We start from the raw sequence: 15,419 nt of genomic DNA on the forward strand, positions 1-15,419 counted from the left end.
GTTTGGGAAATGTAGTCCCTGGTAAATCAGCGAGTTCCCAGAAACAGTTGTATACTATGGAAAGGGGAGCGTGGATTTTGGTAGATAGCTGTCTCTGCAGACTTTAGAACTGAAGTTAATGAATTAAAATGATGATCATGACAAAGTTTTCTCTTTCCCTCTCTCCCATTTCCTTTCTTTTTATCTCCCTGGAATAGTGGCGGCATAAAGGGATGGAGTACAAGTGATCACATTTCGCTCACTCTGTGGTTTTTGTGGGACCAGCCCTTACTCAATTCAGTGGTAAACCAGAGGCTACTGCAGCATGGTAGTGAGGTGTGTGGAGTTGGAGCTAAGTTGCCTGGGTTCAAATCCCAGCTCTGCTACTTATGAGATATGAGATCATGAGCAAATTACTTGACCTCTCCAAGCCCGTTTCCCCATTTATAAGATAAGGGTAATGATAAGGATAGCATTTAACTTATAGGATTGTTGTGAAAATTGATTTGGTTAATTCCTGTAAGATAGTTATGCTTGGTACATAGTAAGTACCCAATAATTGCTAGCTACTGTTGAAGAATGGAGTGTCAGCTTCTGCAGAAGCCACCTCCTGCAGGTATAAACTCTATCTCCCTATGCCTCTTGTACGTTCCCTTGTCCAGGCATGAAAACAAGATGTTTTCTTCTCTTTAAATTGGTGAAGTTATAAAGTAGAAATCCCTTCAATCAATTTTAAACTCTATTATTACCCGTCTCCAAGCAAGATGGGTTTTAAAAATGTCTAAACGAGAGAGCTCCCTCTGTGAGCAAGGGTTGATTCAATCTGGGGGCACATCTCTGCCAATTGATTTGAAGCATGGTTCCTCTCCGTGAGGTACAGTAAAGGTGAGGTGGGACTTTTTCACTGTGTTTTTTTGAAAGATAGAGCAGAGAAGAAAGGGGTCTTGATGTAGCATCTCAGGTGAGGTCCTGTGTTTCTCCTTAAGTACTCTCTAACCTTGAGATCACAGGCCAATTTTTCAATAGACTGCTACAATTGGGGGTGGGATGGGCAGTGAGTGCACAGATGGGTCTCTTAGACTTGGAGGAATTCAGGGTAACTGAAGGGAGGTAAAATCCCAGAAGGGGTGATCCAGCCTTTGCGTCTGGGGGTGGGGGTCAGAGGTGGAGAGTTGGGGCTGACGGCTCCACATTCTTGTTCATTCTACCTATTTTTCTTACTCATTTATCCTCCCACCTTCTCTCCTCTGCCCATCTCCAAAATGGAAGACTCTATGCTGAAAGAATCAAGGAAAGATGTCTTTTATTTTTGAAAGAGAACTGTTTTAGAAAACAGGAAGTAGGTGAGGAGGAGAAAAGGGACCAACTGCTTTGAACAGCTTGTTTATTAAGTGCTATTTTATGTAAACATAGGGTTTCAAGTATAGAGTCGTAAGATATTTCTGATACCTTTAATTAAGTTTATTATATTTTGGAAGTACTTATAAGTCATCGAATTTATTATATTCTGGAGTATCTGTAATCAGTAATTAAGGTGGATGATTTGGAGGTACTTGAAATTAGTACTGTAGGAAACTACCTTCTTCCTTTTTTGTTGGGGCCCTGGCTGTTTCTTTAAGCATCTATATCCTTTAACTTGCCAAGGATCAGTATCCGGTTCAAATGTTTACTACCCATCTGATTTTATTAAAGGGGGTGCGGGGTGAGGAGGTAGGCAAGAGGGAGGGAAAGAAGGCAGTGGGAATCAGGTATCAATAATTACTGCCTTGTTTTCCTCTCATTGCAGAGTTGGCTTCAGACTGTTTATTTTGCAAGTAATACATGGTATCAAGCACCTAATATAAAATCAGGCTTGGGGCGACTTACAGTTGAATTGTATCACTCTGAATTGGCTACTTTGGGACTACAAAAATCACAAAGATCCCTAACTCAATTCACTTTCATCCGGGGTTGGGGAAAGGGGAGAGAGTGGGGCTATTTCTCATTTGGAGAACCTTGAGTTCTACAACCCAAGGTAATAATGCAATTTCCATCACATTTTTTTGACTCATAAATTTATTGCACTATCAGCTTTAGTATTTATTATTCAGGACTTGTTGAAATGTGCTTACATTTATTACAGCTAGTAGAAGCCTTCTCTCTCATTTCCGTAATAATGTTTGGAGCTGTGTTTTTCAAACTCAGGTTAACGGTAATGAGTCTTGACCAGCATTTTTGAAAAATGGAATACAATAGAACAGGTCAGAGGCCATCACGCATAGGGAGGGTGGGCACTGTTTGTGAAACGTTGCTCATATTTGTATGTGTGTCTGTACTGGGTCTCAGTGTAAAATGTGTTTTTTTACTGTAGGTTGTGATCAAAACGTTTGAAGGGTTTTTGGTTCTGGACAAGATGAAATAAGCCCATTGCAGTCTCTCTGCCAACAGTTACAACTAAATATTCTCGACAAAATACAACTACCTGAGAACTCTGCAAAGTAAACAAGCAGGTAAATTAGGGAGCTTGGAGAAGCTATCTGTATTGGGTAAGTTTCTCAATTTTTTTCCTTTTTTTCCTCTCAGCTTTGACCGGAGAGTAGGCCCCAGTGGGGAGCTTCACAGTAGCAAAGTCAGCAAAAACTGAGAGAAACCTAAAAGAAAACAACTCTTGTTTCTTCTACTCTACTCACAACTCCACTTCTGACACCAAAAGTGTGTGGGTTTTTTCCACACCAACCAATTCTCTTAACTCTTCAGACACCGACTGTGTGTCCTACAGCTCAAATCTGACGTTAACTACCTGGAGTTAGTGCAGACCTCAAAGGTTAAGGGCAGGCTTCCCTGGTGGCGCAGTGGTTGAGAATCTGCCTGCTAATGCAGGGGACGCGGGTTCGAGCCCTGGTCCAAGAAGATCCCACATGCCGCGGAGCAACTCAGCCCGCGTGCCGCAACTACTGAAGCCCGCACGCCTAGAGCCTGTGCTCTGCAACAAGAGAAGCCACTGCAATGAGAAGCCGGTGCACCACAAGGAAGAGTAGCCGCCGATCGCCAAAACTAGAGAAAGCCCTGTGCACAGCAATGAAGACCCAACGCAGCCAAAAATAAATAAAATTTATTAAAAAAAAAAAAAGGTTAAGGGCTCAGTCCCACAAGATTGCCCGTTTCAGATGCCAGTCACAAGTCTCAAGTTGTCACCTATATTCTGACCAACTAGCTACAAATTGGGGGTTCCCATAACCTACCTCTTCCTCAGGTTCGATAATTTGCAATATCAGCTCACAGAACTCAAGGAAACACTTAACATTTACCGGTTTATTATAAAGGAAGATGAAGAGGTACATCAGGGGAGGCCTGGAAGGGTCCCTGTGAAGTTGGGGAGCACTACCCTCCTGGCACATGGATGTGTTCACCAACTGGAATCTCTCTGAACCTCTTTGGTAAGGGTTTTTAATGAAGGCTTCATCATGTAGGCATAATTGATTATTAATACAATCCCCAACCTTCCTCCCCTCCCCAGAGGATGGGAGGTGGGGCTGAAAATTCAAAGCTTCTAATCATGGCTTGGTCTTTCTGATGACCAGCGCCCCCATCCTGAAGCCACCCAGGAGCCCACCAAGAGTCACCTCATTAGAACAAAACATGCTCCTACCACTCAGGAAATTCCAAGGGATTTAGGAGATCTGTGTCAGAAACCGGGGGCGGGGGGGGGGGGGAGTGGGGGGGCAAAGACCAAATGCTAGAAAAAAAGATACTCCTAACACCCCTATCCCTCAAAAAATTACAAGGGTTTTAGGAGCTCTGTGTCAGGAACTGGAGACAGAGACCAAATATATTTCTTATTATGTCACAAACCCCATCTCTCTGACAAGAGGACTTGGGAAAAGGGTTCTTCCAAGTCAGAATTCTCATTAAAAATGTTTTCTCTCTCTCCCAGACCTGTCCCAAGGGCAGCCCTCAATTGTGGGGCAGTGGTGGCAGCAGTATAGGCAGCTAAAATTTCAAGAGAAACACTGTCATTCTGGTTAATTGACTAGGAAATGGAGCCCTGGTGAACCAGAGGGTATAGGGAGAATCCCAGAGAGGAGCCAGCTAGAAAGGGAATCCCCTAATTCTGTGTATGAACTAGCACAAGTTTTACATAGTCAAAACAAACCCTAAGCAGCATAGTAAAGCCTCTGAAAAACTGAAATGACATCAGAACTACAGCTCATAGAAGATGAGACAGAACTTGCAGTTTGAACCTAACTGGATTGCCTGATAAAACAAAACAAAATCAACGTTCTCCACAGCAGGGGTCAGCAAACTTTTTCCATAAGGGAACAGATATTACATAGTTTGGGCTTTGTGGGCCATACAGTCTATCACAACTATTCAACTCTGCTGTTGTAATGCCAAAGCAGCCATAGACAATATGTAAACAAACAGGCAGGGCTGTGTTCCAACAAAACTTTACTTATAAAAACAGGACGGAATTCCCTGGCAGTCCAGTGGTTAGGACTCTCTGCTTTCACTGCCGAGGGCCTGGGTTCAATCCCTGATCAGGGAACTAAGATCCTGCAAGCCATGCAGCGTGGCTAAAACAAAACAAAACAAAACAACAGGAAGAGAGCTGGATTTCAATAAGACCCAGAGTCTCACACACAGTATTCAAAATGTCCAGGATACAATCCAAAATTGCTCAACATAGAAGACTTAGGAAATGTTAGAAATGAAAACCACAATATCTGAAATTAAAATTCACTGTATGGGTTTAATAGCAGAATGGAGATGACAGAAAAGGAGTCAATGAACTTGAAGATAGATGAAGATAGATCTGAAGAACAGAAAGGAGAAAAAAAGATTAAACAAACAAATGAACAAGAGTCTTAGAGACTGTGGGTCCAACATTCCTATAATCAGAGTCCCACAGGAGGAGTAAGAGATTGGTGCAGGAAAAAAAACAAATTTGAAGACATAGCTGAAAGATTCTCAATTTTGGTGAAAGACATAAAATTACAGATTCAAGAAATTCAGTGAACCCCAAACAGGATAAATGCCAAAACAAACCAACCTTCCAAAAACCAAAGAAACAAAACAACCTACACTCAGACACATAAACCCAAAGAAAAAGAAAAAAAATCTTAAAAGCACTCTGAGAAACAATATGGTGGTTCCTCAGAAAATTAAAAATAGAATTACCATATGATCTGGCAATTCCACTTCTGGGTATATACCCCAAAGAACTGAAAGCAGGGTCTCAGAGAGATATTTATATACTCATGCTCATAGCAGAATGTTCACGATAGCCAAAAAATGGAAGCAAGCCAACTGACAGATGAATGGGAAAACAAAATACGGTATATACATACAATGGACTACTTAGCCTTAAAAAAGAAAGTCTGACATATGCTACAACATAGATGAACCTTAAGGACATTATGCTAAGAGAAATAAGCCAGTCACAAAAAGACAAATACTGTGTGATTCCACTTATATGAGGCACCTAGAGTGGCAAATTCATAGAGACAGAAACTATAAGAGAATGGTCGTTAATAGGGGCTGGGAGGAGGGGAAAATAGGGAGCTATTAATGGGTACAGAATTTCAGTTTTGCAAGATGAAAAGAGTTCTCGAGATGGATGGTGGTGATGGCTGTACAATGTGAATGTACTTAACACTACTGAACTGTACGCTTAAAAACGATTAAGATGGCAAGTTTTATATAAAAAATTTGCAGCTTGCAGGATCTTAGTTCCCTGACCAGGGATTGAACCTGGGCCCTGGCAGTGAAAGCGCCGAGTCCTAACCACTTGACTGCCAGGTCATCCTTCCAAAAATGCTCAAGATGGCAAATTTTATATTATGTACATGTACATTTTGTTACAATTTTTTAAAAAAAGCAGTCTGATAAAAATGATTAATTAGATATAGAACAATGATTTCAATGGCTGTGGATTTCTCATTAGAAACTGTGGAAGCAAGAAGACAGTGGGACATCTTTAAAGTGCTGAAAGAAAATAACTATATCCAGAGAGAATAAATTCAGGAATGAAGGCAAAATAAAGACAATTCTCAGATGAAGGAAAACTAAGAGAATTAATTAGCATACTTGCTCTAAGAGAAGTGCTCAAGGAAGTTTTTCAGGCTGAAGGGAAATAATAGCAGAGGGAAACTTGGAACTTAAGGAATCAAGGAAGAACATAAATGGTAAGTATCTCCTCTTAAGTTCTTTAAATTATGTATAACTATTGAGAGCAAAAATTATAACAGTATCTGGTAAGGTTTTCAATGTATCTTGACATAATTTACACAACTACTACAGTATAACATAAAAGGGGGAGGGTAAAAGGATCTATATAGTTGTGAGGCATCTACATTTTACTTGAAGTGATAAAATATTAACTGTAAGTAGTTAGATATGTATATTATAATCCTGAGAGCAACCTCTAAAAAAGTATAGAGATATAACCAAAAGTCAATAGATATATTAAAATGAAATACTAAAAAATATTCAAATAATCCAAAAAGTGGCAGGAAAGGGGACAGGAACAGAAAACAAATAAAATGGTAGACCTAAATCCAACCACATCCATATCATTCGTAAAAAGTCTATTTTTTTATTTTTATTTTTTATTTTTTTGGCCGCACCGTGTGGCATGCAGGACCTTAGTCCCCCAACCAGGGATGGAACCTGTGCCCCCTGCAGTGGAAGTGCGGAGTACTAACCACTGGACCGCCAGGGAATTCCCTGTAAATGGTCTAAATGCAAAAATAAAAAAAAATAAAAAAAAAAAAAAAGAGAGATTATCGGACTGGATTGGAGAATAAGACCCAACTATATCCTGTCTCTAAGAATCCCACATTAAATATAAAGACATAGGTTAAAGGGATGGAGAAAAATTTTAGAGACCAGTGGCTTGAAGAGAAGGTCTGGGTTTTCCTCTCTCGGATAGCTGGGTGGGGTTGGACAGGTGTGTTTGGGTCACTACAGAGACAAGCTTGGTATCCCAACAGCAAAAGCAGTGAGTCCCCAGAGTCTGGCTCCCAGACTCCCCACCTCAGCTATCAGTTCAAGCAGGGACTTTCACATTCATCACCCAGAAGCCACAGTTCACAAACCACCTGCTGAATCAAACTCAACAGGGATTCTCCTTGCTTCCAATAATTCTAATTCAGCCTTTGCCAAAATAAGGGAATGCTCTGATCGGCTGTAGCTGTGGCTATCCTGGCAAGCTGGCACAGGCTCCAAAGAGTCTGGTCTTGTACAATGTGCTTTATGTTCTCTGATCCTCTGTGAATCTCATCTTTTCCATCGTGAGTCTAATAAATCAAAACTGTCTCCAACTGGTAAGGGAATATTGGAAGTCCTGAGGAGAGGTATGAAGAGCTCAGTTACTGGGCCTTAGGTTCCGACTCCAATCCTTGAAGCTTTACAAAGCTGTGTGACATGGAAAGTCCAATCCAAGACAAGCCAAAAGCTCAAAATGAGATTCATGCCTCTAGGAGCAAATGAGGTCACTATTCGAAGAATCTGTGCCACTGTCCCCTCACAGATGAATAAAAACAGAGGTAAGGCCTACTTAAGTAGAACCGCAGAGGTTTTGATCGCAGAAAGAATAGATAAACTACAGGTCAAAGTATGCCAGGATTAGTTTGAAAGTTTTCACCAATTTCCTAATCATGATCAAACATATTTCAGAAAATGATTAACTTCCTACATAAATGAAAAACAGAATTTTTGAATGAAGGCTAGTCCAGGTCAGTTATTTTCTCTACCAGCCTCAGGAACAATTAATGGTCTTGGTCCAAATAACACCAAGTAGAAATACTGTCCATGTTTTGTTTCATTTTGTTAATTTTAATTAATTAATTTATTTATTGGCTGTATTAGGTCTTCATTGCTGCGCACGGGCTTTCTCTAGTTGCGGCGAGCGGGGGCTACTCTTCGTTGCGGCGCATGGGCTTCTCATTGCTGTGGCTTCTCTTGTTGCAGAGCACGAGCTCTAGGAGCACAGGTTCAGTAGTCGTGGCCCATGGGCTTAGCTGCTCTGCGGCACGTGGGATCTTCCCGGACCAGGGCTCGAACCCGTGTCCCCTGCATTGGCAGGCGGATTCTTAACCACTGTGCCACCCGGGAGGTCCCGACTGTCCATGTTTTATGAAAAAGGTTAAATTCTAAGGTTAATCGTGAACAATCACTTGAATTTCAGTCAGATCTACCCCCCACCCCCATATGCTTATGGGAAAGTCTGGGCTCCATTTTCAACTTATTTTCGTAAGTTCTTATTGTACAGATTGCTACCTGAATCCTAGTATCTGTTCTCCCCTTCCGCCATGGTATAGAATCCTGATTCTGAGCCAGGCAAATGGTGGCCTGGAATAGACTAATCCCCCAACCTCCCTTGCAACTAGGTGTGACCTACCATGGGACTAAGTCCTAGCCTGTGAGTTGTAAGAGGAGATATTATGGAGCAGCCTTCAGGAACCTTCTATAGAACACTGCTTACACACTTCCTGCACTCTTTTTTGTCTCCTTTCTTTAATCCATCTTGTTGCTTGGAAAGTGGATGTAGTAGCTGGAGTGCTAGCTGCCACCTTGACCATGAAGACCTGGAGGAGTCCAGGTTCCTAAAGACTTTGTGAAACAGACTCAGCACACCAGCCCTGGGTTGCCTACTTCTGGACTTTCATGGTAGGGAGAAGTAAATTCCCATGTTGTGTAAACCCTGCTGTTATTTTTGGTTTGTGTTACATGTAGCTGAATCTAATCCTAATATAGCTCCTAATGACTGAAACCAAGAAACACTCTCCAGGGATTCCCAGGAAGACGATCTGGGTGGAGAAACCACCATTCCAACCTATTCTTGTAGAAGAAAAGTGCAGTCAACTGCCTTCCTTGAGACGTTTCACAGTAAGGTTACCAAGAGAAAAACCAACCAACCAACAAAACAAAACAAAACACAAACAAACAAAAACAACCAACAACCCCAAAACCAAAACCTTAATGAAAACCCTAAATGGAGGGCCAGTCTTGGAAAACATTTGAGTTCTGCATGATTTGGTGGGAAAAACACAGTGCAGGTAAGCTGGAAGACCTGTCCTCTAGTTCTCATTCCGATGCTCCCTTCCTTGGCCTTGGGTTGGGTTTTCCTCTGTGAACAGTGAGGGTTGTTGAGCTAGATACCTCTAGGCTTTCATACAGCACTGAAATTCTAGTCCATTTTCTAACCTCCATTACATTATATACTCCTTTTTGGATAAATTAAGTAATCCTCAAGTGTTTTTCACAGTGCTTGGCACACGGCAAGGCACCCTATAAACGTCAGCTAGGAGGGACCACGTTACTCATTGTTGTAGTCTCCACAGTGTCCTGCACAGAGGAGGTGCTCGGCGAGTGTTTGCCGCATCCTCCGAGGCTGCCTTATCTTCTGTTGGTCCCCTGCCTGCCCTACAGAAGGCTTCTCCCCCGTACGTACTGGCGTCAGCACAAAGAACCTGAGAAAAGGAGACGTTAGGTTCCAGGTTACACAAATCCATGGCAGAAAAATCAGCAGTGGAGGAGGAAATACACTGTTTATTTACAATTCTTTCACTTTATCCACAATTTCCCATACAAACGTAAAAACTAAAAAAATAAAACCACCACTTGGGAACACAAGTGTCTTTCTTTAGTTAGTCCATCGAGGGAGGGTCAGAGCCCTCTCACTCTGTGAAGGAGACTATTGAGGCACACTGAAGGGGAAAAGGAAAGGGCTAGAAAGAATGCCTGAGAAACAGCTCCCGATGAGAAATGTAACATGCCAGTGTGGTGGGCTTCACTGGCAGACTCAGGGCCTTACCCACAGGGGAAAACTGCCTGGCTTTCCAAGAGGGTGCCGGCTGCCTGCCACCTCTTCACTACCAAACACCCAACATCCAACACAGGTCACACATCTCATGAGCTGTGTGGGGTGCGATGGTTACAGTGGGGGACACCGAACACCTCTCTCTGGGAAGAGCCCCAAACCCCAGGGACACACAGGAACCCCTCTCCTTGGCACTGACAGTCAGTCACAGCTTCTGTCTTGAATACAATGCTGACTTAAAAATGTAAAAACAAAAGCCCTCCCCAGCTTCCAGGGGAAAGGCGGGGGCTGAAACATGCAGAAGGGCTTCTGCCTCCGTAGTCCTCTCTCTGGGAGGCTGCTAGGGGTGAAGGGTGGGGAGCTCTGACCGCTGAAGACGTGTAAGGAGCACGGCAGATGCTCCACAAAGGCCTGGGGCAGGGATTGAGGGGCGGGGGGCGGGGAGAGAAAAACTCTGAGACACCGATGCTTGGGTTGGCTGCCACCCGGTCTTCAAAGCAGCTCCATCTGCTTGGCTGTGCTCACTCTAGCAGACTCCCATTCACTTCCCTCACAGGAGGGCACCCAGAAACCAACCTGGAGGTGCTGAAGCCACCTGCCTGGCAACTTCATTTGTGCTAGTGACCTAGATTGCTTTCACATGTTGATGCACATTATAAATATAAAATCATATCTGCTACAAAGAAGACATATATTTATACATCTTTACCCATATACATAATAACACAATTTACACATAATATCTTGGAGTGGGTCATCATGGAAAAAGGGTCTGGAGAGGTAAAAAGCCCCTTCTCCCTCCCCTGCCCTGATCCTTCTCAAGGGATGCTTGTGTATGTGGTCACTGGGGCCCTTCCCAGCTGGTTGCAATGGGGATAGTCTGGACACAGACATTCAGACGTGTAACTAAAGGCTGATGGGTGTGTATACCCACATACACACACAGACGCAGGCACACATACAGATGTCTGGTGAGAAAAGGAAAAATGAAATTCCCAGCCCTTGGGTGTAGGCCTCTTCCCAGAGTTATAAGCATCAGTGCTTCCTCCATCTGAGAACAATGGTCTTAAAAAGCTGCCCCTCACTGGCTCAGACTTGGGCAGAAGGAGAAAGGCTAGGAATTGGGGGTAGAGGGGAGGGGCCAGGAGTCTTTTGAAAACATAAGGTGTTTTTGACCTGTGAGCAAATCAAACTATGTCACGAAAAAGTAACAGTATCAGTTGGAGCTGGGAGGCAAGAGACAGCCAGTCCAGTAGGGCAATGTGACTTGAGACCCTGAGCCTTCCCCTTCTTCTGTCCAGTGTCTTTTAAAGGGGCGGACAACCCTGTACCTCCTTTTCTGTCCTCTCCCAGAGCTGGGCCCATCCACACATCATGGAATACTGATAGTGGTCCAGGAGAGCCATCTGGAGACATGGAGTGGCGGACAGGCACGCCAAAAAGTTAAGACCTGGGCGGCGGATGTGAGCTTTTTACAGCAGGAGTGGTTCCTGGCCGGGGTCCACGGCTCGCACAGTGGCCACAGTGATCAGATTGCCATCAGAGATGGGGGCAGTCTGGGTCCCCGCGGGGAGACAGCACCTATCGGCGGTAGTGATTGGGGGCGTCGGCAAACATGTACTTGAGTCTATACGCCTCAGCGAGGAGCAGCCCAATCTCTTCGTTGCCCCAGTGTATCGTAGGTAGGTTTTGTAGCAGCATGAGGAGACCCTGGAATGCAAGAAAGGACTTCCATCATTTTATCACTGACCAAGGGACCGGCAGGCCCTGGAATGGAGCCCCTTCTCCTGGGTCATGCATCCCAAGGGTCTGATCTCCCTCCTCCCAGGTGGCACACAGCCCTTGGCCCCTAGTTCACCTTCAGGAAGCCTTGAATAGCCTCTGCTGAGTCTCTGATCCACTAACACCTGCCTCTTTAATAATATTATAAATAGAGAATGACAACAATAAATAAGGATCTTTAAAAGAGAAAAATAATCACTCATCATCCAAATATACCTCTCTTAATTTCAAAGTATTCCTTTTCAGTCTTTTTTCACATGCATATTTATTTAAATAGCTGTAATCATAATTATGATTTTACATGCTTTTTTTTTTTTTTTTCTCCAGTTAAACAATGATTTTATTGCTTGAGTACAACAGACAAATTTATGCAACCAGGGCAGATGCTGTGGATGACTCGTATTTCCAATTGGGGGGGAGGACTCGTTTGGTCTTGTAATATCGAGCCAACCGGTGAATACGGCTCTCAATCAGAATCAGACGGAATTTAGCATCTTTATCCTTTCTGTTTCTCTCGAGATGCTTTCGAACAGCAACAGCTTTCTTAATTAAATGATAGAGATCCTCAGGAAGATCAGGAGCAAGTCCTTTGGACTTAAGAATTCTCAAGATTTTATTGCCTGTCACAAAACGTACTTGTGCAACACCATGTGAGTCCCTCAGGATCACACCTATTTGCGAGGGAGTCAGGCCCTTCTTGGCCAGTTTGTAGATCTGCTCCTTCACGTCGTCAGACGTCAGCTTCAGCCAGGTGGGGACGCTGCGGCGATAGGGCAGAGCCGACTGGGACAGGCCCTTCCCGGGAGCATGCATACGACCCATGATGGCGGCGGTGTGGTAGCGAAAAGGCTTACATGCTTTTTAACCATCCTTTTTTACTATAATTTTTGTGTTTTTCCATGCAGCCTTCAAAAATGATTATTCTCAATGTCAGTATTCTAGCATGTGGCTATACCCTAATTGACTCAACCGTTTCCCTTTTTCCCTTTTATTAGATACTTAATTTGTTTCCTTTAAGGAAAAAAACCAAAACAAAACCTTTATTGATAAGGCTGCTATGTACCCTTTTGCACTTGACATCTTTCTCTGAATCCCAGTGTTCACTTGTAATCGCTTTATTTATCCTCTGCCCTGTTCTCCAAAGACTCTCCTCAACTGACCTGTCCAGCTGATTTCCCACTGTTCCCAAAATATGAGCCTCATCCAGCCAGGTCCACTTCAGCCACATTTATCTGTGCCTCCAGGGTTTAATTTAGGTTGTTCCTTTCGCTTGGAACACCTCCTCTTTTCTCCTCTCCCTATCTAAATCTTATTCAGTTTTCAAAGCCCAGGTCCCTCAAACAGCTCCATGGAGATAGCCTGTTAAAGAGGATATTAGAGTAAAAGATGAATGTGAGGATTTCCCTGGTGGCGCAGTGGTTAAGAATCCGCCTGCCAATGCAGGGGACACGGGTTCAAGCCCTGGTCCAGGAAGATCCCACATGCCGCGGAGCAACTAAGCCCGTGCGCCACAGCTACTGAGCCTGCACTCTAGAGCCCGCAAGCCACAACTACTGAGCCCACGTGCCACAACTACTGAAGCCCGTGCGCCTAGAGCCCGTGCTCTGCCAACAAGAGAAGCCACCGCGATGAAAAACCCACCTGCTGCAATGAAGAGTAGCCCCCACTCGCCACAACTAGAGACAGACCGCGCGCAGCAACGAAGACCCAACGCAGGCGAAAATAAATAAATAAAATAAATAAATTTATAATAAATAAATTTTTAAAAAAATGAATGTGAGACTTTAGGTTATCTCTGTAATTTAGCTACCCATGCTTCTGCTGCTACTCTGTGTTCTTTCTCTGTCTTCTTTCTGAACTGGATATTCTTCTTATTTTTCTGATTATTAAAGAAATAGTAGCAAGACAAAACCCAGAGACAAAAAGAGGCTGACAGATTTGATACAATTTTGAAACTTCAATATGTGGAGGCACAAAAACAAGGTTAAAATATAAGAAACTGACTGTAAGAAAATATAACACTTATAAAAGACAAAAGGTTAATATCCACAATAAAAATAGGAGTACCTACAAATCAGTATGAAAAAAAGGAAAACCACCAAATGGAAAAAACAGAGGCGAATAGATATATACAAAATATCAATGGCCCACCAACATGCTAGAACCCTGCCTTTGGCTGATTTGCACCATCCAGCAATGCTTTGTAGCTTTCAGTGTAGAGGGCCTGCATATCTTTTATAAAATTTCTTCCTTTAGTAATAGAAATTTAGCGGGGCACAAAGCTGCCTAAGCACATCAAGGCTATGTATGGCCAGCATGATTAAGTTCTGGCCAATTTTGGAGACAGTGTAACTCCTGGGTTCTGCCCTAAGCTTACCCTTCTCTCCTTCCTAGAAAATGGCTATGAATGGAGGAGTGGAAGTGGTCATCTTAGACCGTAAGAATAAAGCTATGTGTTGAAGATGGCAGAGCAACATGAGAGAGGAAATCCGAGTCCCTGCTACTCTGGAGCCATGTAAGCCTGTTAGCCCTGGACTCTTACACTCAGACTGTTAGTTGAAGAGGAGTAAACAACTACCTTGTTTTACGCCACTGTTATTCTCTGGTCTTGGTTTCAAGAGACAAGTTTATATCATCTTAACAAACACAGGCCACATCTATCAAAACCAGAAATGCAGGGAATTCCCTGCTGGCCCAGTGGTTAGGACTTGGAGCTTTCACTGCCGGGGGGCCGGTTTCGATCCCTGGTCAGGGAACTAAGATCCCCCAAGTTGTGGCAGTGCGGCCAAAACAAACAAACAAACCAAAAACAAACCAAAACAAAAAACCAGAAATGCACATGGTCTCTGATCCAGCAACTCAACTTCTATGTACCTCTCCTCAGGAAATATTCGCACTCCTGTACAAGGGTCTGCACTGCATCATTGCTTCAAATAGTGGGGAAAAGGACATGAGGGAAATGTCTGTCAGTATGGGACACTTAGATAAACCACTTATCCAAATCATGAAATACAAGGCATCACCTGTAAAATGAAGCAGGACTACATGTGCCAAGGTGCAAAGATATCAAAGACATTTTGGCGGGGGTGGGGAGGAACAAGCAAGTTGCAGAAAAATACTCATAGTACGATCCCACTGAGGTAAAAGAAAAAACACAACTACATGTTTGTATATGTACACAGGTATATAAAATTTTTAGAAGGCTAGGTGGTAAACTGTTAACAGTGGTTACCTTTGGGGATGGGAGACTTTCACTTTTTCTCATCATACGTCCCCTTGTTTTCAATTATTACAATAAAGTCTTTGTATATTACCTACTTATAAAATTTTTTTTCGAGTAATACACATTCTCTGGAAGTTTAAAGTTTTGTTTACTTTGTAAAAAGTAAAAACTCAGAAAATAAATTACCCTTAACTTCATAATCAAGAGGAAGCCACGTTTAAACATTTTGGCATATTTCCTTCTAGTTCTTCTGCACATTTTACACAGTTGAAATACTTTCTCAAAATAATTTTGAATCTGTTTAGCATTTATCATAAGCATTTCCTCTAATATTAAAAACTCCTTTTAGACATTTTCAATGGCCAAAGAATTTTCCATGATGCAGATGTACCATAATTTACATCTTCCTGCTTTGAGCATTTAATCATTTCTGATTTTTCACTATAATGAAATTATAATGAACAGCCTTGTGCAAAAAGCCATATTTTAGATGATTTCCTTGGGCTAAATTCCTAGGAATGCAATTACTGTATCAAAGGGCATGAACATTTTAAAGGTACTTAAAGCTCACTCAGAAAAATGCTCATTTCCCTAGATCTCTACCAGCACTGAATACTCTCATTCAACAAACTT

The 15,419-nt window shown here is 42.8% G+C and overlaps 2 protein-coding genes across 2 annotated transcripts in view; both read right to left on the reverse strand.

The window, feature by feature from the left end:
* Window positions 1–9,500: 9,500 nt before the first annotated feature.
* TBC1D22B (TBC1 domain family member 22B) overlaps window positions 9,501–15,419 on the reverse strand; it is a 65,075-nt gene continuing 59,156 nt past the window's right edge. The window contains exon 13 of the mRNA XM_061195102.1: window positions 9,501–11,491. Within this exon, the coding sequence (XP_061051085.1) occupies window positions 11,363–11,491 (129 nt within the window). The 3' untranslated portion in view covers window positions 9,501–11,362. The remainder of the gene's footprint in view (window positions 11,492–15,419) is intronic.
* On the reverse strand, window positions 11,878–12,406 carry LOC133094505 (small ribosomal subunit protein uS15). The gene has a single exon (XM_061195101.1). It carries the CDS (start codon window positions 12,383–12,385, stop codon window positions 11,930–11,932), a length of 456 nt encoding a protein of 151 aa, XP_061051084.1. The 5' UTR covers window positions 12,386–12,406; the 3' UTR covers window positions 11,878–11,929.

This window comes from Eubalaena glacialis, chromosome 7 (genome assembly GCF_028564815.1).
Source record: "Eubalaena glacialis isolate mEubGla1 chromosome 7, mEubGla1.1.hap2.+ XY, whole genome shotgun sequence".
NCBI lineage: Eukaryota > Metazoa > Chordata > Mammalia > Artiodactyla > Balaenidae > Eubalaena > Eubalaena glacialis.

Coding starts and splice junctions, on each gene's coding strand:
- LOC133094505 (XM_061195101.1), bottom strand. CDS start 12,385: ATGGGTCGTATGCATGCTCCCGGGAAGGGCCTGTCCCAGTCGGCTCTG.